Source organism: Oncorhynchus clarkii, chromosome 5, assembly GCF_045791955.1.
Source record: "Oncorhynchus clarkii lewisi isolate Uvic-CL-2024 chromosome 5, UVic_Ocla_1.0, whole genome shotgun sequence".
Classification (NCBI taxonomy): domain Eukaryota; kingdom Metazoa; phylum Chordata; class Actinopteri; order Salmoniformes; family Salmonidae; genus Oncorhynchus; species Oncorhynchus clarkii.
The window spans coordinates 54,404,002-54,429,713 of record NC_092151.1 but is presented as its reverse complement, the minus strand read 5'-3'; the positions used below and the strand labels follow the sequence as shown (position 1 = coordinate 54,429,713).

At 43.3% G+C, this 25,712-nt stretch overlaps 1 protein-coding gene across 2 annotated transcripts; it reads left to right on the top strand.

Annotated features, from left to right (window-relative positions):
• Positions 1–19,336, top strand: LOC139410093 (multiple epidermal growth factor-like domains protein 6). 2 transcript variants are annotated; one of them, XM_071155535.1, is made up of 22 exons: positions 1–265; positions 5,956–6,096; positions 6,489–6,555; positions 6,734–6,925; positions 7,139–7,264; positions 7,340–7,480; positions 7,765–7,890; positions 11,051–11,173; positions 11,352–11,474; positions 11,625–11,747; positions 12,813–12,935; positions 13,217–13,339; positions 13,677–13,802; positions 14,103–14,231; positions 14,738–14,830; positions 15,548–15,643; positions 16,264–16,359; positions 17,916–18,011; positions 18,112–18,213; positions 18,373–18,478; positions 18,621–18,737; positions 18,913–19,336. In XM_071155535.1, the coding sequence occupies exons 2-22, from the start codon at positions 5,968–5,970 to the stop codon at positions 18,989–18,991; spliced, it is 2,436 nt and encodes an 811-aa protein (XP_071011636.1). In that variant the 5' UTR covers positions 1–265; positions 5,956–5,967; the 3' UTR covers positions 18,992–19,336. The 2 variants fall into 2 exon arrangements, with proteins under 2 accessions (XP_071011636.1, XP_071011637.1); XM_071155536.1 differs by having other exon boundaries at positions 138–265; positions 5,962–6,096.
• Positions 19,337–25,712: the final 6,376 nt, after the last annotated feature.

Genomic DNA, 25,712 nt, shown 5'->3' with positions numbered 1-25,712 from the left:
GCGCCCTCAGGCAGCACTCAGAAGGAGAGCGATTTAGCTTGTTGTTCCTCCACTGCGGTTTGGGATTTAAGGAATGGGAAGTATAGAATTCCTGGACAGGATGTGGAGGAGTACAGCACAGCCCCTTACGTCGCGTTGCTGGATTGGTTTTTGAGGAAAGACAACTCCACACTATTTATCCCGCATCTGGAGGAGACCGTGGAAGAAACGCGTAAATTGAAACCTCGCTCATCCAGTGGACCCAAATCGACTTTATCTGTTACTGGTAAGCAACTTTATTTGATTGCATGTTTTGCTTTCTCAATACATGTCAATTTCAAACGCATTTACATGGTGCGATCTGGGATAATAACTAAATACGACTGTAACTGTAGGTTATGAATTCACGTCTGATCCGCAGTTATTGGAAGTTTTGTAGGACACTTCTTGTTATTAGGCTATAGTCTATGGGTGTCGGGCAGGACATCGTATTTGGACTGCTATACCTTGAAGAGATGCGTGAAGATGGTGCGCAAACGCGTTCCAAACTAGAAACAGCGGGAGGGATAATTTATTTCTGGGCATGGGCATTCAGAATAGAAAAGGCAAAGTTATTATTACGCACACAGTTTGAAATACTTTTCCATTCCATTGCTTCACGCCAGACGCACCTTAAGTGGAAACACGTTTATTTTCTTCTGGATAGTGACGCGGGCGTGTCATGGAGAAAAAACAAGAACGGAAGATGGTTAATAACAGGGTCTACTCTGCTGTCTCTTCATCTAGCTTTGTAGCCAGTGTTACATGTCTAGACATGATGTCTGTAAACCTAACCCCAGCAGTTTAAATGGGTCGAATCTCTTGTCTGCTCAGCTCAGCTGTTGGTTGTTGTATTCCATAGTATGGAGGGAGCCCCTTAGGGGTCATGGTCATTTTTTATTCGTTCCCTCAATATCAAAAAAAAAAAAAAGTGTTCCCTCAATAATTTCCTCAATATAAAAATGTGTTCCCTCAATTTATGAATTTGTTCCCTCTGACCTCAGCTGCAGAATTCGAGTGCATGTCCATGTCATGCATTGATCAGAGTTAATTGAATTCTACTTCAATCTGGATGTGAAATACAAATATCTTCTTAAATGTTTGAATGTATTATTGAGATAATCTCGTTCATTTACATACTTTTTACTCCCTTTTCAGAACCATGATTGATATGGCTGACTTGATGAATGATAGTTCAAATGACAAGCTACTCTTGATTCCTTGTGGGTTTGTGTAGCCTGTCTCTATAAGAAAAGCATTCACATTATGTACAATCAGTGGTGGAAAAAGTACCTAATTGTCATACTTGAGTAAAAGTAAATATACCTTAATAGAAAATGACTCAAGTAAAAGTGAATACACCCAGTAAAATCCTACTTGAGTAAAAGTCTAAAAGTATTTGGTTTTAAATGTACTTAAGTATCACAAGTACATGTAATTGCTAAAATATACTTAAGTAAGTAAAAGTGCAAATCATTTCAAAATCCTTATATTAAGCAAACCAGATGGCACCATTTTCTTGTTTTTTTAATTTATGGATAGCCAGCGGCACACTCTAACACTCAGACATCATCATTTACAAACAAAGTATGTCTTTAGTAAGTCTGCCAGATCAGAGGCAGTAGGGATGACCAGGGATGTTCTCTGTTTAGCGAGTCCGCCAGATCAGAGGCAGTAGGGATGACCAGGGATGATCTCTTGAGAAGTGTGTGAATTACAAAAATGTTCTGACCTGCTAAGCATTCAAAATGTAATGAGTAAAAAGTACATACATTTCTTTAGGAATGTAAATGAAGTAAAAGTACAAGTTTATGCTGAAAGACAAATATAAAGAAAATATATATCGTAAAGTACAGATACCCGCAAAAAAACGACTTAAGTAGTATTTTCAAGTATTTTTACTTAAGTACTTTACATCACTGTGTGCAATGACGGTCCCATTCCCACTTCCCAGCTAGCACATAACATTCTGAGAACCATATGTCTCTTAGAGCTTGTTGAGTGGGTGGTTGTCCTATGGTTAGTTTGCATACAACCTTCCCATAACATTCCCTACAGGTTTTTGTTATGGTTCTATTTAAAGTCGTGTTCTCAGAACGTTAAGAAACAGCGTTGTTCCGTGGGAAGTACTTAAGCATAATGTTTCCTCATGGTTCTATTTAAAGTAATGTTCTCAGAACATTAAGAAAACTTTCCATAAAAACCACAAGAAATCATTGGTAACGTTCAAAGAACGTTCTAAGAATGTCATTTCAAAAATATATACCTTCCGTTCTCAGGATCAACAAAACTCTCTGTCCTCTGTCTTGTAATCTCAATGAGTGCTTGTTTCCTTTGCAATAAGGTATGTTGGAAAATACTCAAATGAACAGCTTTGTTTGAGTATAAAAAAAAAACATGGTATGGAAGCACCATTCTGGTGGTGCAACGGACTAATTCAATGGATAGAGAGCAGACGATCATAGTTTTGAATCTCACTGACGCTGTGCCACAATAAATAATACATGTGTTTGCATGATTAATGCCCAAGCAAATTCATTTCAAAGTGTCCTATCTGTGCTTGGAGAAAACAGTTAACTTAATCTAGCAGGGTAATTAAAAATGTTAATGAAACATGCTCTCTATAACGTTATTTAATGACCTTCAAATAACCTAGAATTTCCGTTCTCAGAACGTCAATAAAACCTCCCAGGTTCAGTGAACCATAGAAAAACATTCTCAGAACCTTGCTGCAACCTAAAAATGTACATTCCCAGAAAAGGCTAAATGTTCACTTCAGTATTCAGAATGTTTTAAAAAAAACGTTCAGTTCTAACAGTCAGAAAACGTATGGCTTCTTTCCCAGAACCAATGGGAAACCAAAAATGTAAGTTCCCACAACTTCCAAGGAACCAAATGTGCTGGATTGGCCGATAGACTAACATATTGCAGCCTTAATGTAATTCTCCTCACTGGGCATCAACGTTGTTTACACGTAATTTCAATTAAATTACTTTGAACCAACGTGGAATAGACGTTAAATTGACGCCTGTTCCCAGTGGGTATTTAGGTAATTACATGCTTCAAATGGTGATGATCACTAACCATTCAATAGCTTATTTCCATTTTCAGTGTTTTCCTATGCCTCTGAATCAAAAGGGCAAACATTAGTAACAGTTCTTTAGATACCTACCCTGGCAATTAGTTAATTTCCCAGTGAACGCATTGTCATCACAACAAAGCAAATAGCTTTAGTTATGAACAAAGAGCCAGAGCCACTTTAAACCATCTTTCTATGCCTGGTAGGCTATGTTCACCTGGCTATAGCGCAGGGATGAGTGGGCATCATTTCATCTATTAACACCGAAGCCTCTTGGAAATGAAGCACAAAAAATGTCAATGCCTTTCCTTTCTGCCTCCTATGAGTCATATGCACGATTGTGAACATAAGCACATCCAGGAGCTTGGCTGCGCCATGTTTTGCTGGACGTACAGTACCATTTGAAAAGTTTGGACACACCAACTCATTCAAGGGTTTTTCTTTATTTTCACTATGTTCTACATGGTAGAATAATAGTGAAGACATCACAACTATGAAATAACACATATGGAATCATGTAGTAACTAAAAAAGTGTTATAAACAAAGCAAAATATATTTTATATTTGAGATTCTTCAAGGTAGCCATAATTTGCCTTGATGACAGCTTTGCACACTCTTGGCATGCTCTCAACCAGCTTCACCTGGAATGCTTCTCCAACAGTCTTGAAGGAGTTCCCACATATGCTGAACACTTGTTGGCTGCTTTTCCTTCACTCTGCGGTCCAACTCATCCCAAACCATCTCAATTGGGTTGAGGTCGGGTGATTGTGGAGGCCAGGTCATCTGACGCAGTACTCCATCAATCTCCTTTGTGGTTAAATAGCACTTTACACAGCACGGAGATGTGTTGGGTCATAGTCCTTTTGAAAACATATGATAGTCCCACTAAGTGCAAACCAGATGGGATGGCGTATTGCTGCAGAATGCTGTGGTAGTCATGCAGGTTAAGTGTGTCTTGAATTCTAAATAAATCACCCCCACACCATCACACCTCCTCCGCCATGCTTCACACATGGGAACCACACATGTGGAGATCATCCGTTCACCTACTCTGCGTCTCACAAAGACACGGCGGTTGGAACCAAAAATCTCAAATTTGGACTCATCAGACCAAAGGACAGATTTCCACCGGTCTAAAGTCCTTTGCTCATGTATCTAGGCCCAAGCAAGTCTCTTCTTCTTATTGGGGTTCTTTAGTAGTGGTGTCTTTGCAGCAATACAATCATGAAGGCCTGATTCACGCAGTCTCCTCTGAAGAGTTGATGTTGAGATGTGTATGTTACTTGAACTCTGTGAAGCATTTATTTGGGCTGCAATTTCTGAGGCTCGTAACTCTAATGAACTTATCGTCTGCAGCAGAGGTATCTCTGGGTCTTCCTTTCCTGTGGCGGTCCTCGTGAGAGCCAGTTTCATCATAGCGCATGATGGTTTTGCGACTGCACTTGAAGAAACTTTGAAAGTACTTGACATTTTCCAAATTGACTGACCTTCATGTCATTTCTCTTTGCTTATTTGAGCTGTTCTTGCCATAATATGGACTTGGTCTTTTACCAAAGAGGACTATCTTCTGCATACCACCCCTACGTTATCACAACTGATTGGCTCAAACGTATTAAGAAGGTAAGACATTCTTTAAACTAACTTTTAACAAGGCACACCTGTTAATTGAAATGGGATTCCAGGTGACTACCTCATGAAGCTGGTTGAGTGTATGCCAAGTGTGTGCAAAGCTGCCATCAAGGCAAAGGGTGGCTACTTTGAGGAATCTCAAATATAAAATATATTCTGACTTGTTTAACACTTTTCTGGTTACTACATGATTTCATATCTGTTATTTCATAGTTTTGCGCCGATCACAGCCGGTTGTGATACAGCACGGGATAGAACCAGGGTCTGTAGTGACGCCTCTAGCACTGAGATGCAGTGCTTTAGACCCCTGCACCAGTCGACCTTATGAATCGGAGGCATATGAAAAATTTGAAACTGAAAATAAGCTATTGAATGGTCAGTGATCATCACGATTTGAGGCATGTAATTAACTAAATAGAATCACATTTAGGCTGCGATATGTTATCGACCAGGTGGGACCATCATGGCAGCCTACATAAGGAGAATGCCATGGCCTCTCGAGTGGCGCAGCGGTCTAAGGCACTGCTTTGCAGTGCTAGTGGCATCACTACAGATCCGGTTTCGATCCCGGGCTGTGTCGCAGCCAGCACACAACTGGCCCAGCGTTAGGGGAGGGTTTGGCCGGCTGGGATGTCCTTGTCCCATCGCGCTCTATTGACTCCTTGTGGCAGCCAGGCGCAGCGCACGCTGACTTTGGTCGCCAGCTGTACGGTGTTTCCTCGGACACATTGGTGGTGCTGCTGGCTTCCGGGTTAAGCGAGCAGTGTGTCAAGAAGCAGTGCGGCTTGGCGGGGTCGTGTTTCAGAGGACGCATGGCTCTCGACCTTCGCCTCTCCCGAGTCCGTACGGGAGTTGCAGCGATGGGACAAGAGACTCTAACTACCAATTGGGGAGAAAAAGGGGTAAAAAGTACCACACAAAAATATAAAAATACAGAATGTGGTTTCTAGGCCTATTTATTACACATGATGATCGGTACGATAATGAATCAATGTGTATATAAAGCATGAGCTATTCATAAACATTGATCATATGTATTAGTATGCCTATATGTCACCCCCATCCCCCCCAAAAAAAGTTGACTATGTTTTGAAAAGTGACTTTATTACTATTATTATGATTGGTATTCTGCAGTCTAATTAACCCAATCACCTGTCTACCTCTTTCCTTCTGTGTGTCAAGTTGTTGCCCTGCCTGTGATGTATTAAACTCTCCATCTTCCCCATAGGGTCAGGAGAGGATGCCACGCCCTCAGACTCACCTTCTGGTGCTGCTGGCAGCGATATGTGTGGCAGAGCCCTTTACCACCCCCAATGGCAGCGACAACGAGGTCCTGAAACACACAGAGGCGTCACTCACCAAGAGCCAGGTCAGTGACTGTCTGTGTGTCTGGGACCCTCTTCCACATCAGGGCCAGAGTTTGCTAGGCTGGTTAAACCAGACTGAACATGGCGCTGAACATGGTGAAAAGTTTCTTCATTAAAGCAATGTTAGAACATTATTGTCTGTCAAGACATTTGAAGTCGACTGAAGCTAAATCCTAAACCCTGGGCGCCAGGCTGATGAATCTGTGGGAAACTGTTGAATTAAGATTTTAAGTGAAGTGATGCGACATGTTGCGCAGTGACTTGGTTGTCAACGTTTTCTCTGCGGCTTTTCATGCGCTGAGTAAAGCATATCACCCGATACTCTCCTGCTTTTTGAGTTGAAGTGGTGCGAGTCATTTTGAGTAGACCTATTCCTTTCTTCCTCTCTTTTCAGAACCTAGAGATTGAGAACGCCATTGGGAACTTTAGCAGAACCGAGCAGGGGGGTGGACCAGCCGCAAGTGAGTGTCTCAAGATATTGAGCCTATTATTATGTTGTTGTTGAATACTGAGCATCTGTAATCTTCTTGTCGATCTTATTTTCCTTCTGTCTCTCTCTACCGCTCTCTCTGCCACCCGCCTTTCCCCTCCACTTACTGCATCTCCGTATTCTCCTCTGATCCATCTCTTTCTCCTCAGCCCCGGCAGCCTCGTTCAACACCACATCTACCCAAGCCCCAGCTCCTACCCGCACAACTCAGTGCCCAGGTAATCAGGTAGTGTTGGTGGGCAGCGAGGGCTGTGGATGCCCTGTTGGCATGGTGAATGTTGCAGGAGAGAACTGCACCTGCCCTGTGGGTTACACTCTGCAGCGAGCAGCAGGGTGCCTTGGTGAGTCCATAGACATGTACTAGAAAGCTCCTATTACTTCCAAATGGTGAAAGCCCTCAATGGCACTGCCAACATGCTTTGGTCCAAGTGCACCCTCTGTCTAACTCAGTAAAGAGCAGACCCCTACAGTGCGCGAGTGGCATGGTCTGTGCCACTTTTAACATGGAATCTACTGTGCTGCTCTTTTAAATTGCATCTCTCGTTCTGTATCAGATGTAGATGAGTGTAAAGGGGAGGGGCCAGGGCCATGCAGTCTCCATGCCGACTGCACAAACACACCCGGCTCATACCTGTGCAAATGTCTCCGTGGTTACCTGATGGGTGCAGGAGGATGCCAAGGTGAGTGTGTGTGTGGTTTTAGAGTTATATGATATTCTCTGTGTGTTTGTGTGCTTATTCATGTGTGTGTTTCAGATATTGATGAGTGTGCTCTAGCTGAAGTGACCGGGCTGCAGGCGTGTGGGTCTGGGGCAGACTGCAGGAACACCCTTGGATCCTTCTCATGTTTCTGTCCAGTTGGATATGTTATGGCTCTTGACGGACACAGTTGTGTGGGTGAGGTCTTTGTTACATGAGGGAACATTATCTGTGTGTGTGGACGTGTTTAAGGATACTTGTGGAGACCAGAAGTCCCAACAAACATTTGACCAACTGGGGACATCTTCTAGGCCCTACAAAGTCAAATGCTATTTCTAGGGGGTTTAGGGTTAAGGTTAGTATTAATGTCTGAATTGTGTGTCCACAAGGTCAGTTGTGCAAGACTGTATGTGTGTGTGTGTGCACTTTTTTAGATATTGATGGGTGAATGATAGAAAATGATATATGTATATTTGTCTCAGACGTTGATGAGTGCAGCTTTGAGGAGCAGTGTCGCAGGGAGCTGGGGAACGTGTGTGTGAACACCCCTGGTAGCTTCGTGTGTCAGTGTCAGCCTGGCTTCAGAGCAGAGGTCCCAGCCTGCATCGGTGAGTTCTCTTGTGGTTGCTGTCATTGTTTCAGTATGTGCCAATCTTATTCAGACTGACGCTGACAATGTAATTCAATTGTAATTAATTAGTTTTGTGAACGGATCAGATTGTCCGAAGCGTCGAACACAGACGGTTGGCATAAAATGAACAGACCAGGGGCAGTGGTTCCTTTTCCTTTGTATCGTTTTACTAAAACGGGCCTTCTCTCGCCCGACAACATAACTCCAGTACAAGGAACGTCCAGCGTTGAAACACCAGCGTAACAAAACAAATAAACAGAAACTAAGACGTTGACCAAAAGGCCGTGGCTGAAAAAGAAAGCAAAACAACAAACGGCTACTCCTGTCTTAGACTATCGTCGACCCGTAACAGTTCCAGGGGGACCCTTTCTCTCTACCTAAAGCCTTGCCGCAGTTAACAGAGAGACAAGGTGCCCAGTCACAGAAGCTTTCTCTGAGGTAGGAAAAACCGAACACCCTCACAGGTCCCCGTCTCTACTCTCAATCCTCCCCCAGCTCCTCTCCTGGCACACCGATATAGGAGGAAGGCACAAAACAATTAGTGGGCCCAGCTGTGTACTAATTGGCTTTTCACTGAGTACCTGTCCCCTGAGGAGGGTGCTGTCGTGTCGTCTTCCTCCGGCTGGTCATTGAACTCTCACAGTATATTAAAGGCCCAGTGGAGTGTCTTTTTCAGTATATATTATATACATTCCCACTCTATGAGGTTTGAATAATACTGTGAAATTGTAAAAATGATGATAATGGCCTTTTAGTGTAAGAGCTGTTAAGTGTCCAAACCTCTCTGCAGCAAAACGGCTACTTTTCAGTTTTCCCCTCCCCACTCAGACCACTCCCAGAGAGTCCCAGCAAATTCTTGCTTGAGAAAGAGTTAGGTAATACTAGTTAGGTAATACTGTTAGAATACCACATGGTACCATCAGTTAGGTAATACTGGTAGAATACCACATGATACCATCAGTTAGGTAATACTGTTAGAATACCACATGGTACCATCAGTTAGTTGTTACTGTTATAATACCACATGATACCATCAGTTAGGTAATACTGTTATAATACCACATGATACCATCAGCTAGTTGTTACTGTTATAATACCACATGGTACCATCAGTTAGGTAATACTGTTATAATACCACATGATACCATCAGTTAGGTAATACTGTTATAATACCATATGATACCATAAGTTAGTTGTTACTGTTATAATACCACATGATACCATCAGTTAGGTAATACTGTTATAATACCATATGATACCATCAGTTAGGTAATACTGTTATAATACCATATGATACCATAAGTTAGTTGTTACTGTTATAATACCACATGATACCATCAGTTAGGTAATACTGTTATAATACCATATGATACCATCAGTTAGGTAATACTGTTATAATACCACATGATACCATCAGTTAGGTAATACTGTTATAATACCATATGATACCATAAGTTAGTTGTTACTGTTATAATACCACATGATACCATCAGTTAGGTAATACTGTTATAATACCATATGATACCATAAGTTAGTTGTTACTGTTATAATACCACATGATACCATCAGTTAGGTAATACTGTTATAATACCACATGATACCATCAGTTAGGTAATACTGTTATAATACCACATGATACCATCAGTTAGGTAATACTGTTATAATACCATATGATACTCGTATGATAATGTGTCACTATTGTTGTCTCTTGCTTGGCACTTGAGGTTTTGTCATCTCAGCTAGGTTTGTTGGCAATGGTATCGCAGTGTTAAAATTACTCCAAATTATGAAAATAAATGATTTTAACTTTATTATTGTAAGAATTATAAATGAATGATGCAGATACAAATGTTATAGCCTTGAGGTCCAGTAGAGGACCAAATAAGTTGTAAACAGATATAATCTGGGCACCATTAGATTGTTCAGATGTTTCGAGAGGAACCGAATGGCCATGCACAAACATGGGTGTTACTGTAATTATTGGTTACGAACACTACCATTCAAAAGTTTGGGGTCACTTAGAAATGTCCTTGTTTTTGAAAGAGAAACACATTGTTTGTCAAATTGATCAGAAATACAGTGTACACTGTGTTAATGTTGTAAATGACAATTGCAGCTGGAAACGGCAGATTCAGCTGGAAACGGCAGAAATTGCCAAGAAACAACGCTGTGTACTACTCCCTTCACCGAACAGCGCAAACTGGCTCTAACCAGAATAGAAAGAGGAGTGGGAGGCCCCGGTGCACAACTGAGCAAGAGGACAAGTACATTAGAGTGTCTAGTTTGAGAAACAGACGCTTCACAAATCCTCAACTGGCAGCTTCATTAAATAGTACCCGCAAAACACCAGTCTCATCGTCAACAGTGAAGAGGCAACTCCGGGATGCTGGCATTCTAGGCAGAGTTACAAAGAAAAAGCCATATCTCAGACTGGCCAATAAAAAGAAAAGATTAAGATGGGCAAAAGAACACAGACACTGGACAGAGGAACTCTGCCTAGAAGACTAGCATCCCAGTTAGGTTATCATGTGTTGCGGGTATGATACTGTATTTGTGTCACTGTCCCAATACTTTTGGAGCTCACTGTATCGTCCTCCACTGTCCCTCCACTGTCCCTGTCCATAAATACCGGGCTCGAACCAGTGATCCTCTGCTCGCAAACACACGTGACCATCCTCCTTGAAAACATTACCAACCGTTTGAGCTATACCGAAGGTAGCAATTGGATAGCTCCATCGGCGACATTTCAAGCTAGCTGTGGAGTGAGTTTACGGTACATTCTTAACTCCGTTACATTAGCGTGTTAATAGCAGACCCTGCACAAGAATAATGGGTGTGCAGTAGGTTGTTAACGATATCAGCCAAATATGTTGGGTTGAAACATTTAAAACATCATTCCTAGCTAATTAGAAATGAGTAATTGGCAAATTGGCAAATTGGGGCTAATTTGAATGGGTGCCAACAGCAGATTCTGCCCTGAGAAGCTTCCGGTCTGTGGACCTATGGCTCACGGTTCACGCTGGATGCTTGATTTACTGGTCCTTTGGGGTCCATGCAGGACCACCCTAAAACTGACTTATCTTCTGAGATGTAAGTATTTCTTCATTGCTCTCTCTCTCTCTCTCTCTCTCTCACAGATGTGGATGAGTGTAAGGAAACTCCAGATGTGTGTGCTGGTCAGGGTGTGTGTGAGAACACTTTTGGGAGTTATAAGTGTGTCTGCCAAAGAGGTTACCGGGGCAATGGCACATACTGTGAAGGTAAGACGCAATGTCATTGCATAACAGAACTGAACATTTCTGTGGAAAATGTATTTTAGATTTAGAGAGTTTAATAGTCACAGGGTTGCAGATGGAATTTGATGTTGATTTGTTGACAATGACTTGTGTCCCCTCTCTCCCTCCCTCCTCTCTCTCTCTTTCTGTCTCTCTACTCCAGATGAGAATGAGTGTGCATCAGGGCGTCACGGTTGTGATACTAATGCTCGCTGTGGGAACATCATTGGCTCCTACTTCTGCCAGTGTTACCAGGGCTTCAATGGGGATGGCCTCTCTTGCTTCGGTGGGTGAGACAGAAGCAGATGGCTTGTGTGTGTGGACGTGTGTGGATGTCTGTGCGTGTGTGCTCAAGGTGTTGCTGTACATACCATTTTTTTACTGTGCTCTACTACAGTGTATTATTATGGGTGTATGTTTATTGCCATGGTTACAGATGTTGATGAATGTGCCCTGAGCAATGGTCACTGTGAGCACAACTGCACCAACGAGCCAGGAGGCTACAGCTGCCACTGTGGCATAGGCTACCAGCTAGCCCAGGATGGACACAACTGCTCAGGTAAACTACAGTACTGCACTGGTAAACTACAGTAATGCACTGGTAAACTACAGTACTGCACTGGTAAACTACAGTAATGCACTGGTAAACTACAGTAATGCACTGGTAAACTACAGTACTGTGCAGTAAACTACAGTACTACACAGTAAACTACAGTACTGCACTTGTAAACTACAGTACTGCACTGGTAAACTACAGTACTGCATAGTCAACTACAGTACTATGCAGTACACTACAGTACTATACAGTGCTGCACAGTAAACTACAGTACTACACTGTAAAATACAGTACTACACTGGTAAACTACAATACTACACAGGTTAAAGGTCCAATGCAGCTGTTTTTATCTCAATATCCAATCATTTCTGGGTAACAATTAAGTACCTTACTATGATTGTTTTCGATAAAAAAATGTAAAAAATTAAAACTATTGCTTCTTAACGAAGACCAATTTCTCAAGCAATCATTTTTCTAGGACTGTCTGGGTGTGGTCTGAGTGGGGAGGGATAAACTGAAAACTAGCCATTATGGCAGAGAGGTTTGAAACTCTCTTTCTTATTGGCCTGTTAACTAATTTACCACATGGGGATCTCACCATGTAAGGCCAAAACTCCCTCCCACCAAAACAGGATGACATTTCAGGCTGTCTTTTCAAACAGTTCTTACACTTAAAAGGGCAATATCATAGTTTTCACAATTTGACAGTATTATTCCAACCTCATAGTGTGGAAATATTTATAATACACAGGGAAATCACATTTTTCATTGCACTGTGCCTTTAACTACAATTCACCACAGGTTAACTACTGTACTGCACTGGTAAACAACAGTACTGAACAGGTCAACTACAGCACTGCACAATTACTAGAGTATTCTACTCCATGTACAGGTAAAGAGCATATAGCTATTAACACAGACAGACAGAATGCTCTCCTTTGTGTACTCATATAGAGTAAACTACCAGTAACATATATGGAGTACATAGCTAGTTAACTACCTACAGTACACTACAGAGCTAATGAATACGCACTAACCTGAATCTCCTCCCTGCCCTTGGTCCCCCAGACGTTGATGAGTGTGTGGTGCAGAACGGGACGTGTGAGCAGGTGTGCACCAACACGCAGGGCTCCTTCCTGTGTTCCTGCCGACCTGGCTACCAGCTTCATATCGACCGCCACAGCTGTGTAGGTCAGTAGTCAGTGGACCACTAAGATCCAGTTCAACCTTGTTCTGGCCCAGTTCTGCTACTGTAAAACCACCTCGGAAAAGCATAGTGTAGAGTAGGATGGTAATCTATCCAACTAGACAGTATGTTAGCAGTAAAGTAGTCAGCCTACACTCCCTAGAGGCTCAGTTTTTGAGAAATGCACTTTATTTTGCTTGTCATGTGTTTGTTTGATGCCGCTAACTGTAACACAATTAGTAATTGTGTGTGTGTGTGTGTGTGTGTGTGTGTGTGTGTGTGTTAGATATCGACGAGTGTAAGCTCCAGAACGGGGGCTGCTCCCACACCTGCACCAACACACCGGGGGGGCACACGTGTTCCTGTCCCGCCGCTCTACTGCTGCACTCGGACAATACCAGCTGTGTCAGTACGTCCCCCACCTTCGCCTCACCTCACCTCACTGTGTGTGTGTTTGTTTGAATTTGTCACGGTGCCTCACAAAGAAACCCAGACTGACCGTGTGCATGACTGCATCCTTATTTTTGACTATGTTGATGTGGTATTGTACTCCTGTCAACTTTCCATCAAGTGATTTCTTGCAGTGCTCCACAAAGAAACTCAGACCTACGTTTCCAAAAGTCGGCGTTTCAACACACACGAGAGTGTGTGTGGTGAGTGAGTGGATCAGGCCAGTGGTGTGTCTCTGCCCCGTGCGTGTCCCCTGTGTGCTATGTTGCGCCGTGTGTGCTTTCTCTCCTGGGTAGATGTGACCTCGTGCGACTTTAGGAGAGGCGGCTGTGACCACGTGTGTACTGTGCGCGCCGAGGGGCTTCTCTACTGTAGCTGCAGTGCCGGATGGCGACTGGGCAAGGACCTGAGGAGTTGTTTGGGTGAGAAAGTCTTCCTCTTTTTCCTTCCCTCTATTTCTCTTTCCTCTTGCTTTTTCCCTTCAAGGTCACCTGCTTCTTTATATATATATATATAAAAAAGAGAGAAAAAACTGTCCAGTCTATGAAAATATGTATGAGACATTTCCTTTACTTTGGGGTTAAAACAACAGGCTTATATGTACAGAACACCTCCAAATATGAACTTCCATGTCTCTGTTTCTCTACCCCTGACTTCTCCTTCTCTGTCTGGCTTACTGTCTATCTGCTTGTCTGACACTTGGCGGTCTCTCTCTGTCTCAGATGTGAATGAGTGTGGGGACTTCACTAACGGTGGTTGTGAGCAGCTGTGCCAGAACCACCCTGGTGGCTTTAACTGCAGCTGCGGGGAGGGCTATGTAGCTCGTACCGACGACCCCAGCAAGTGCCAACGTGAGTCTGCTGTGTGTCCCACTGCCTGAACTCTGAGAAGTACTATAACGAGTAAATGAACAGTAACTGAAAAAGCATATGTAATGGACAAAAGGACTGGTTTCTACTTATCATTCTATATTAGACTATTATATTTGTGTAGAGGCATCTACCACGATTATGTAGCCTAGGCAGTCGCTCGTGGCCGCTAGTTCTGCATCGTTTAGTAATATATACAGTATATTTGTTCCGTTTTTTTTCCCCCCGACGGCTCACCATTAAAACTGGTTAAAGAGGGAAATGATGCCTTTATTTCCGAGCCGGTCCACAAGGGACACAAGTTTTTTACCGGGAATGCACATCTAACGGCAGTGCAGATCTAGCGGCCACTATCGGCTGCCTTGGCTAATGATTATGCTGCATGTGATCTTGTTTCAATCTCTTGCTCTCGACCGATATTTCTCTCTCTCTCTCTCTCTCTCTCTCTCTCTCTCTCTCTCTCTCTCTCTCTCTCTGCGCCTGTCCAGCGGTGTGTGACCCCCCATGCCAGAACTATGGAGCATGTGTGGCCCCTCACTCTTGTGACTGTCCTGCAGGTTACCCTGGTCCTGGCTGTTCAGGTACGTGTATGTGTATGTATTGGGGCCTAAATCCACACACATATACTATAGACACATGTAGTATATGTACTGAACAAAAATATCAACGCAATATGCAACAATTTATTTCAAAGATTTTACTGAGTTACAGTTCACATAAGGAAGTCAGTCAATTGAAATAAATAAATTACGCCCTAATCTATGGATTTCACATGACTGGGTAGTGGTGTGCCATGGGTGGGCCTTGGAGGGCATAGGCACACCCACTGGGTAGCCAGGTCTAGCCAATCAGAATGAGTTCTTCCCAACAGACAGACAGAAATACTCCTCAGCACCCTTGCATGCTCCCTCAAAACTTGAGACATCTGTGGCATTGTGTTGTCTGACAAAACTGCACATTTTAGAGTGGCTTTTTATTGTCCCCAGCACAAGGTGCACCTGTGTACTGATCATGCTGTTTAATCAGTTTCTTGTTATACCACACCCGTCAGGGGCATGGATTATCTTGGCAAAGGAGAAATGCTCACTAACAGGGATGCAAACAAATTTGTGCACAGAATTTGAGCGAAATAAGCTTTTTTGTGCGTATGAAAAATGTCTGCGACTTTTATTGATTTACTTCACCTCGTGAAACACGGGACGAACGCTTTACATGTTGTGTTTATATTCTTGTCCAGTGTAGTAAGTGTCCTTAACATTGTGACATGACGTGAATAACGTGTTTGTTGCGTGTTTCAGCCATGTGCTCCCCGCCCTGTGCCCATGGAGGAACATGTATGCGCTGGGACATGTGCCTCTGCCCACCTGGCTGGACGGGGACTGGCTGTCACACAGGTACACTGTCCCCGTCACGCGGGCTGCATCTGGAATGGCGCCCTATTCCCTGTACAGGGCTCCGGTCAAAAGTCGTGCACTATATAAGGGAATAGGGTGCCATTTCAGACTAGGGTGCCAATGTCAGTCCCCCACCATGACACATACTGTGACACTTTTCATCTCCCTCTCTCTCTCTCACTTCCTCCCTCCCCTTCTCTCTCATCCCACTTTCTTGTCCCGCTCTATCCCCCCTCTCTCTCTCTCTCTCTCTCCCTCTCTCTCTCTCTACCCCCCCCCTCTCTCTCTCTCTCTCTCTCTCTACCCCCCCCCCCTCTCTCTCTCTCTCTCTCTATCCCTCTCTCTCTCTCTATTCCCCTCTCTCTCTCTATCCCTCTCTCTCTCTATCCTTCTCTCTCATAATCCCCCCCCTCTCTCTCTCTCTATCCCCCTCTCTCTATCCCCCTCTCTCTCTCTATCCCCCTCTCTCTATCCCCCTCTCTCTCTCTCTCTCTCTCTCTATCTCTCTCTCTCTCTCTCTCTCTCTATCCCTCTCTCTCTCTCTATCCCTCTATCTCCCTCTTTCTCTATCCCTCTCTCTCTCTCACACACTCTCGCTTTCTCTCTTTCACTCTCCCTAGCTGTGTGTGAGCTGCCCTGTGCTAACGGTGGTCGCTGTGTGCGTCCTGAGACCTGCCATTGCCCATCGGACTACACCGGCCCTCAGTGCCTTTCACGTAAGTAGACTAACAAACTATCATCTTGTTTGTTTCCGGCACATAGCACATTTCAGGTCCGCTGAGCGCAGACTTGAACATGGAAAATTCCGTGCAACTTCCAGTGTGCGTTTACTGTGAACACTGAGTCTGTACCCGCTTTAAGTTACAGCTTCAGACAGTGGTCAAGTAGGCTATTGTGGCTATTTGATCATAATGTAGGTCAACCAGTATCCTACCATCAAAAACAATGGGGAAAATGCATCCCATAACATGTTAACATGGAAATAGCTGTTCTATCATTCAGCCTACAGTAGCAGAAAATGTAGGTCTACATTGGATGATCATTTTGAAAAAAAAATGCAGGGCTTGACATTAACCTGTTTATCCACTTGTCCTCCAGACAAGGAGGTGACTGAAAATGTTGTGTTGTTTGATGCAAGAAACCACTACAAAATAAAATGCATTGTTATTCCAATACCATTATTACAGAGAATCAGACAAATGATGATACCCTCTGCCTATTGGCTACTTAGCTTATTCAAAACCGTATCAAAATACAACACTGCCCCCAACACAGTCCTCTTCAAATTTAATGGCACAGATCCATATATGACAATGGTCTATTTGCATATATGCCTACTTCAGCTCTGATTGGTTGTGCTGCACCGGTCTGTGTAGAGTAGGGGCTGAGTTTGGCCTCCCGATGGGCGCAGCGGTCTAAGGCACTGCATGGCAGTGCTTGAGGCGTCACTACAGACCCGGGTTTGATCTTAGGCTGTGTTACAGCCGGCCACGACCGAGAGACCCATGAGGTGGCGCACAATTTGCCCAGCCTGTCTGTATGTCGTCCCGGATAAGGGAAGGGTTTGGCTGGCCGGGATGTCCTCGTCCCATCGCACTCTAGAAGCTCCTTGTGGCGGGCCGGGGGCATACACGCTGACTCGGTCGCCAGTTGTACGGTGTTTCCTCTGACACGTTGGTGCTGCTGGCTTCCGGGTTAAGCGAGCGGTGTGTACAGAAGCAGTGCGGCTTGGCAGGGTCGTGTTTCAGAGGACGCATGGCTCTCGAACTTCGCCTATCCCGAGTCCGTACGTGAGTTGCAGCGATGGGACAAGACTGTAACTACCAATTGGGGAGAAAAAGGGGTGAAAAGTAGAAAAACAAAAAAAGGGTCTGAGTTGTTAGTGTCAAGGCAATAGCATCCTACTCCGATGCCGTCTGCCTACAACAAAAGCACTTGCATAGTTAGTTTTGCATACTAAGTCTTGCATAGTATGTTTTGTTTCAGGTATGTTGCATTCAAAGTGGATATTATTATGTTGAAACGTTGGTAGTGTTAACTAAGGGGGAAAACTCTTGAAAGTTGAGTGAAGTTCAGTCTTGTGCTTCTCTGTGCAGTTTAGAGGGAACATTGTATGTAACGTGCTATGTTTAGTTAAAAATGTGAATTTCCGTGCCACAAATATACAGTATAATAATAATATGCCATTTAGCAGACGCTTTTCTCCAAAGCTACTTACGGTCACACATTTGACATATATATGTGTGTGTGTGTGTGTGTGTGTGTGTTCTAGCTCTGTGCACACCAGCCTGTCAGAACGGAGGGAGGTGCGTAGATGTCAACAAATGCACGTGTGTCGTAGGGTGGCAAGGCGCTCGCTGCCAGATAGGTAATAAGATAATGATATGCTGCCCTCTAGTGGTGATAGTACTGTATCTCAGTACTACAATGTGAAGGCATCACTGATTGTGTGTGTTTTTTTCACCCAGAGCCTGTGCAGTGCCAAAAGCCCTGTAAAAATGGTGGCGTGTGTGCGGGCCTCAACAGATGTCGCTGTGCCAGTGACTTTACTGGGAGTCTCTGTGAGACAGGTGAGTGTGTGCGTGTGTGTGTGTGTGTAAGTGTGTGCACGTGCGTGCACATGCCTGCGTGTGAAAGACAGACAGGGATGTGTATGTTAATGTGCTTGTACAGTATGACTCAGGTGACTTTGCGTGAGAATAATACATCTAGATGTGTGGTGTCTGTAGCGGTGACCACCCCCTGTGTGCCCCCTTGTCACCACGGTGCCACCTGTAGTCCTCACAACAAATGCACCTGTCCAGAGGGCACGGCCGGGATCCGCTGTGAGAGGCTGTGAGTACCAACCAGCCAACCCAGCACCAACAAGCTGCACGGCATTTCTTATTTGTAGGCAGTGTAGTGTGCAGCGCTGCAGCACCCCTTTGAATGAATCCCGGCCTGAGTTTCTCTCTGTTTATTTGTGTGTGTTGATCAGGACGTGTCCTGTGGTCACTACCGTGGTCAGTATGGCCCGTGCCGTCAGGAAGGGTGTGAGGGAGAGTTACGTTGACCGCTGTGGACCCCTGGGAGTTCAGCTCTGCACCAAGTACAGGTGACAGATCTCACACACATGGACACATGCACGCTCGCTCACTCACTCACTCACTCACTCGCTCACTCAGACACACACACAAACACTCCTTTATAGAACACACAGCCAAACCATCACTCAAACACACTGCACTACACACACTATCCCTCAGTCTGACGGTTCTCTGTGGTTGCAGGATCAACCAGGCGCGTGTGTATCTGCAAGCTTACAGGGTGGGCTATAGGGTCCAATGTCCTGAGAAGAATGGGAGATGAACTGTTGCCCTGGTTACCAAGACCCCACATCCCCTGGGAAGCTCCACACACATGGTCTCTGTGAATGGTAAAAAAAGACACTTGTGATATAAGAGGCTGTTTGATTCACAACTCAGTAGGAAAATCAACCAAAAGAGGTCATACTTATGAGCCGACCCCAAACCAAACGAGCCAACACCGGACATGTCTCAAATTTCCTCGGTGTCTGCACTGATCGTTTATGCAATATACCAAACTTTTTTTTTCCCACGAGCTATGACCTCGAAATGGAAAATGTTCATTTTTATATGTTGTTTTTAATGCTCCTGTATGGCAGCTGGACGTTAGTAAAAACATTTTGTTGGATTATTGCCTGTGGATTACTCTTATTATTTGGTTTATTGAGATATACAATACTGCTTCTTCTTCTTTATTCTCCCGAAGTTTAAAAAAGTTTCTGGCACAAGACACGGTAACAGGGAAATACAAAGAAGTAACTTTTTTTAAATGCTAAGAGAAACGGAGGCATTGCAGCCATGGCTTTTAATACATGATCAATCCAGAAGAAACAATCAGACTCAATTATCAATAGAGGTTTAGTTATTTCCTGGTCAGGTCAAAGGGTTTTTCCTGGAAAGGCAGGCGAGATCAGGCGGGAACAATTTTTGCCTGAACAACAGACACAACTCGGCCAAGGTAACCTGTCTAAATGACTAGCACTCGCATCTGTAGCCCTGAAAAGCTTTGAAAGGCTGGTCATGGCTCACAACAACACCATCATCCCAGACACGCTGGACCCACTCCAGTTCGCACACCGCCCCAACAGATCCACAGACGACGTAATCTCTATTGCACTCCACACTGCCTTCTCCCACCTGGGCAAGAGGAACACCGACAGTATGTAAGAATGCTGTTCATTGACTACAGCTCAGTGTTTAACACCATAGTGCCCTCCAAGCTCTTCACTAAACTCAGGAACCTGGGATTGAACACCTCCCTCTGCAACTGGATCCTTGGACTTCCTGATAGGGTGCCCCCAGGTGCTGAGGGTATGCAACATCACCTCCGCCACGCGGACCCTCAACACGGGGGCATCTCAGGAGTGTGTGCTTAGTCCTCTCCTGTACTTCCTGTTCACCCTCAACTCCAACACAATCTTTAAGTTTTCTGACGACACGACGTTGATAGGCCAGATCACCGACGCCGACGAGACCGCCTATAGAGAGGTCAATGACCTGGCAGTGTGGTGCCACGACAACAATATCTCTCTAAATGTCAGCAAGACAAGGGAGCTGATCATGGACTACAGGAAACAGAGGTCCGAGCCACGCCCCCATCCACATTGACCAGGCTGTAGTGGAGCGGGTCGAGAGCTTCAAGTTCCACGGGTGTCCACATCACTAAGGAATGAACATGGTCCACACACACAATGCAGAAAAAGTGCTGTGATTTCTAAACAGTTCACCCGATATGGAAGAAAATACTCTCAAATTAAAGTGGACAGTCTGCACTTTAACCCCATCAAATCCAACCTCAACTTTTCAGATCAAAAATGCCAAATCAAAAGTGCCGGAGTACCGGTACCCCCTGTATATAGCCAAGTTATCGTTACTCATTGTGCATTTATTTATTCCTCGTGTCATTATTTGTTCTATATCGTTCTCTCTGCATTGTTGGGAAGGGCACGTAAGTAAACATTTCACTGTTGGTCTACACCTGTATTTCACAAAGCTTGTGACAAATAACATTTGATTTGATTTGAAGTCCAATATAACTAATTGGAGAGTTTCTATTTTGTCAGCCGGTGTGTCAGGCGGTGTGTCAGGCGGTGTGTCAGCCGGTGTGTCAGCCGGTGTGTCAGGCGGTGTGTCAGGCGGTGTGTCAGGCGGTGATTGTCAAGCAAATAACTGCTGGTCTCACGGTAATTGACCGTTAATTAACATAAACACATTTAGCATCTCCTGGCTTCCACTCATAGCCTACAAGCCACTGATGCAGACCTTTGGAACATCTACATTTTAAAAAGTCCAATAAATCCATGTAATGTAGCCTACACTTTTACAATAAATCCATTATCTAATTCTAGACAGGTCTAAAGAAACATGATATGAAGAAAATGTCATCTATTTCAGAATAACAGAATGAGTTGTCCTTCTGTTAGGCTCTGATCTGGCTATGCCATAATATGGCTGTGGGCTACACTAGTTCATTTAGCAGACAAGATTTGTGTAGAATTTTGTGGCATTATTTTATAGTAGGAAGAATACAATTGAACATAGCTGACTAAAATAGAAAGGATATTTTCTCCAAACTACACGAGGGAGTGCACACATGAGGCTATTCTGTGTTTAGCAGTTAACAAAGAAACAGGTCCTCCTATATGCTTCATTTAGAGCTATTTATGGAACTTTAGTTGTGATACAAATGTTGGGCTATATGTTTTGATTTTTAGTACATTCTAAGGCTGCTGTCATGACTTTACTTTCATTAAATTGATGACTGTTATTTATTTAATCAACTAAATCTTTTTAATTTTTACCCAATTAAATTAGTCATGTAACAATTAACTCATTAGAATTTGGGGCACCCCGGAGGAGCTTGTTTAAAGAGTTACCGTCTCCCGAATTAAACTCTATATGTCTTTACCTATCACATCCATAAAACAGTCAACGTATTAATCATTACCTCATACCATATTATCATTCTGAACCGTCGTAACCTCCTTGCATCCACAAAAAACCCAGCCTTAATCATGATTCAGTATTACACAAATTGGTTTAATTATTTATTTACTAGCTAACTAAATAATAACACAGAATAAACATACACCCTTCACATGAGACAAAGGTCCCTAGTGGACTGACACAATATGACAGCTTATTACAACAGAGAATGGGGGGGGGACACTTATCGTGGATACATTTATAACTATTCTCACATTAATCATATACGTTGCACTCAAACTGCCAACCATTTGGAATAAGACATCATTCATGTATTTACGTGTGAGTGCCTTTGTTCGCCATTTATCTCTGTCGGAACCAGTCCTTCTTAGGAAGGATGTGGGTTGGCCTTTCAGTGGCACGCTTGTAAGGCTCTGATTGTCCTAAAGGGTCTGGCCCCGTCTTTTCTACTGTTGTTCACTCTGGAAGATAGCCAGCTGTGTCGACGGTTCCCATTGGTGATGATGGTAGGAGAATCCGGTGATTTGAGACTCGTAGTAAGATGGGATGGTTTGAAGAGTAGTATGATGGTCCCGCTTAGATTTGCTTTTCTCGATATCTGACTTAGGACAGCTAATAAGCCGTACCAGTGATTGTCTTGGAGGTGGGCTTCTCGCCTACACCTCGTGTTGATTATTCAAGGTTCAGGATTCAGACCACATTACATGCACAGCTGCAACCTGGCAATGTTCTGGTCTGAAATGTTCATTCTTAACTAGTCTTTTTAAGCACTCTGGTCAAAAAGGAAAGTTCCATTGGGCTGACACGCTCTTCTGACCTCATTCGGGACGTGACTACTTACTGTGCGAAGGATATGATTGCAGGTTATCTCCTATGACTCCTAAAATCAAATTTCTAACAAAAATAATGTCATACTTTTTTATATTATAAGCACAACGTATTGGATGGAAGCTTGACTGATAAATGAGATATACTTTCCAAGTTACAGTATTTCGCCCATACAATTTGTTATGACATCACAAAATAAAAATCAATATGAAATGAGTTGTCTATAGCTCCCAACTAACCATTCCCCACATTCCTATGTTAGAATTATTGTTCCAGTATTCACGTTTGACTGTGTTAGAGTTTCGTCAGGAAAATGTCTGTTAACAAAGAACATTCCTCGGGTTAAATACGGGAGGGGGAAAGAAAGTCTACTTCTCCTGTAATTTACATCAAGGTGTGAACTGTTTACCATCCAGAAGCCCCGAGGCGCATATTGAAGATATTGATTGAACGGTCCACATATATGTATCGCCAGCCAACAAGATGAGTAGGCCTAACAAACAGCAAAAGCACTAGCCTATCATCTTTTGTACTATGGGGATTGACATAGGCTCCCATAGTACAAAAGTTGACCTATTCTGTGAGATAAATAAATATTCCAAACCTAGTCTAGGATACATGCCAGTGTGTCCATATATTTACATGTATATATTCTTATTCCATCCCTTTACATTTGTGTGTATTAGGCAGTTGTGAAATTGTTCGATTACTTGTTAGATATTACTGCACTGTCGGAACTAGAAGCACAAGCATTTCGCTACACAAGTATTAACATCTGCTAACCATGTGTATGTGACCAATACAATTTGATTTGATTTGGGCAGTTGTGGAATTAATACAACCCCTAGCATCAAACAAACTTTTTTAAGGAATGAGGCTGACGCAACAGATCAGAACGTTTAGCTTAAAATGTTTATAAACTAGTAGGCTATTTCTTCACATTATCAGCGCAGCAATGCGCACACGGCAGGAGGCTATAAACGAAAATGTTCCAAAATGCAATAAATTAGCGGAAGAACGCCGTTCTCAAAAGTGACCACAAATGCGAATATGCATGTAATGCTTTTATTATAAAGGTGCATATTTATGGAGAAAATAGTTTTCCCCAAACTTGAAACTCAGTTGCTGCTTGGTGTATGTATGCCAGTTATGCTCTACACCAGTTGTATAGCTGATTTAACGTGCTTCATTTTAAGAAGTTATTTGGCCACTTTAGTTGTGATGGGCTCTCATGAAGTGTTTGATTCGATTTTTGATTACATTTGCATTGATGTCAGAGTGATTAGAGGAACAATAGAATGCTGAGTACGAGGCAAATTTGGTAGGCCACTACTGAACATCAGCAGCATCAGAGCTAATTGCCGTGACTAGGCAGTGTGGAATTTGACTGCTGTCATGACTGGTGACTGCCGGTGTGGCGGTAATACTGTCACCGTAACACCCCTAATCATGTGTCTCAATTATGTGTGGGAATACTTGGGAACAGATTTACAAAATGTAAATCACTTGAAGTGGATTTCCTGGTAATTTTACAGTCTTATGTCCAACAAAGAAAATTCAAAAAAATTATAATAATCTTCTCAGAAAACCACTCGCGGGGCCACATTCGTCCCATTGGCCGCCTGTCGGGGAATCCTACTCTAAAAAATAGTTAGTAGAGAGGAAGGCTACGTTGGGGATAAAGGAGGGACAAGAACCACAGATGATCCAGGAGTGACTACAGAAGGTTCAGGAGACCAAACGCTCAGTAGAGTTCAGCAAGAAAGATGCAGAGAGAGTGATAGCAGACAGCTTGCAGGTCTTCACTGCTCTGGCCCTCTCCACTGAGAGAACCCGGGCTGAATTCATTGAGTTGTTCAGGAGAAGCAGGAAGCAGCCACAAAACTGGATTTAGGGCTGATTAAAGAGCTGAGGCAGGGAATCACTGATCTATGTAGGAGACACACTGACCTGAAGCAGCTCTCACATACTGATGACCACCTCCACCAAAGCTCCCTATCCCTGTACCTCCCTACACTTACCAAGGGCTGGTATGAGATCAGTGTTTACAGTAAGCTGTGTATGGAGAGAGCTGTGTCTCAACTGGAGGAGACAATAAATACATAAATAGCTGAAGAGGATGCAGTGGCTGTGACTCTGGACCGTGATACAGCAACTCTTCATCTCATCATGCTTGAGGACAGGAAACAAGTGTGATTGGAGGCAGAACACAGAATCTCCCTGACAACCCAGAGGTTTAATGTAGATGTGGCCAGAGAGTCCATCAACAGGAAGGATTTTGTGTTGACACGGTGACCTAAGAATGGATACTGGTATGTGGGACTGAGGAATAGGGATAAATATGAGGCCTTAACCACTCCCGTTACTCACCTCTTTCTGGATGAGAAGCCTCAGAAATTGGGGGTGTTTGTGGATCATGAGAAGGGTCAATCTATAATGTGGAGGCCAGGTCTGATATCTACTCTTTCATTGGCTGCAACTTCACAGAGAAACTGTATCCATATAGCCACCCTGGTAATGTTATTGGTGAAAACTCAGCCCCCATTGGTCATCACTCCTATCAATCACTGGATCAGGGTCCAATAAATTTACAGGGCTTTCACTTCATATTAAATGTAACTAAATGTAATCGAAAATGTAATCGAAGTAATCCCTAAAGTAATTATTTATCATGAGCAGGCCATAAACAATAACTAGTAATGCTGGTTAAAATCTTAACTTTATAGTTCTAAATTGCTGAGGTGTAGTCACTTTCAAGGACACAAGCAAGTACACAGTACAAATATGGTACAAAATATTAAATATGATGTATTTCCTATTCAACCAAACTATGAATACAGTGCATTAGGAAATGATTCAGACCCCTTGACTTTTTCCACATTTTGTTAGAGCCTTATTCTAAAATGTATTAAATAGTTTTTTTCCCCCTCATCAACCTACACACAACACCTCATAATGACTAAGCAAAAACAGGTGTATAGAACATTTAGCAAATGTATTAAAAATAACGACACACAAGCACAACCCCATCAGTGAAACAAATCTATCATTATGGTTAGCTGGACCATCTAGTTCATCTTAAAGTCCAAAAATGGATGTAACAATTCCAGATGACCCTTTTTTTAAAAGCAATCCCTGATAGAAAGTGAACAAGTGCACATTTCAGAGAGTATAGTGACATAACTCCATGTGATTTAAGGCTATGGTGTGTATAAAACCTAAGCACCATA

Coding starts and splice junctions, on each gene's coding strand:
- LOC139410093 (XM_071155535.1), top strand. CDS start 5,968: ATGCCACGCCCTCAGACTCACCTTCTGGTGCTGCTGGCAGCGATATGT. Junction 11,174..11,351: donor CAATGGCACATACTGTGAAG/GTAAGACGCAAT, acceptor TCTCTACTCCAG/ATGAGAATGAGTGTGCATCA. Junction 11,475..11,624: donor GGATGGCCTCTCTTGCTTCG/GTGGGTGAGACA, acceptor CCATGGTTACAG/ATGTTGATGAATGTGCCCTG.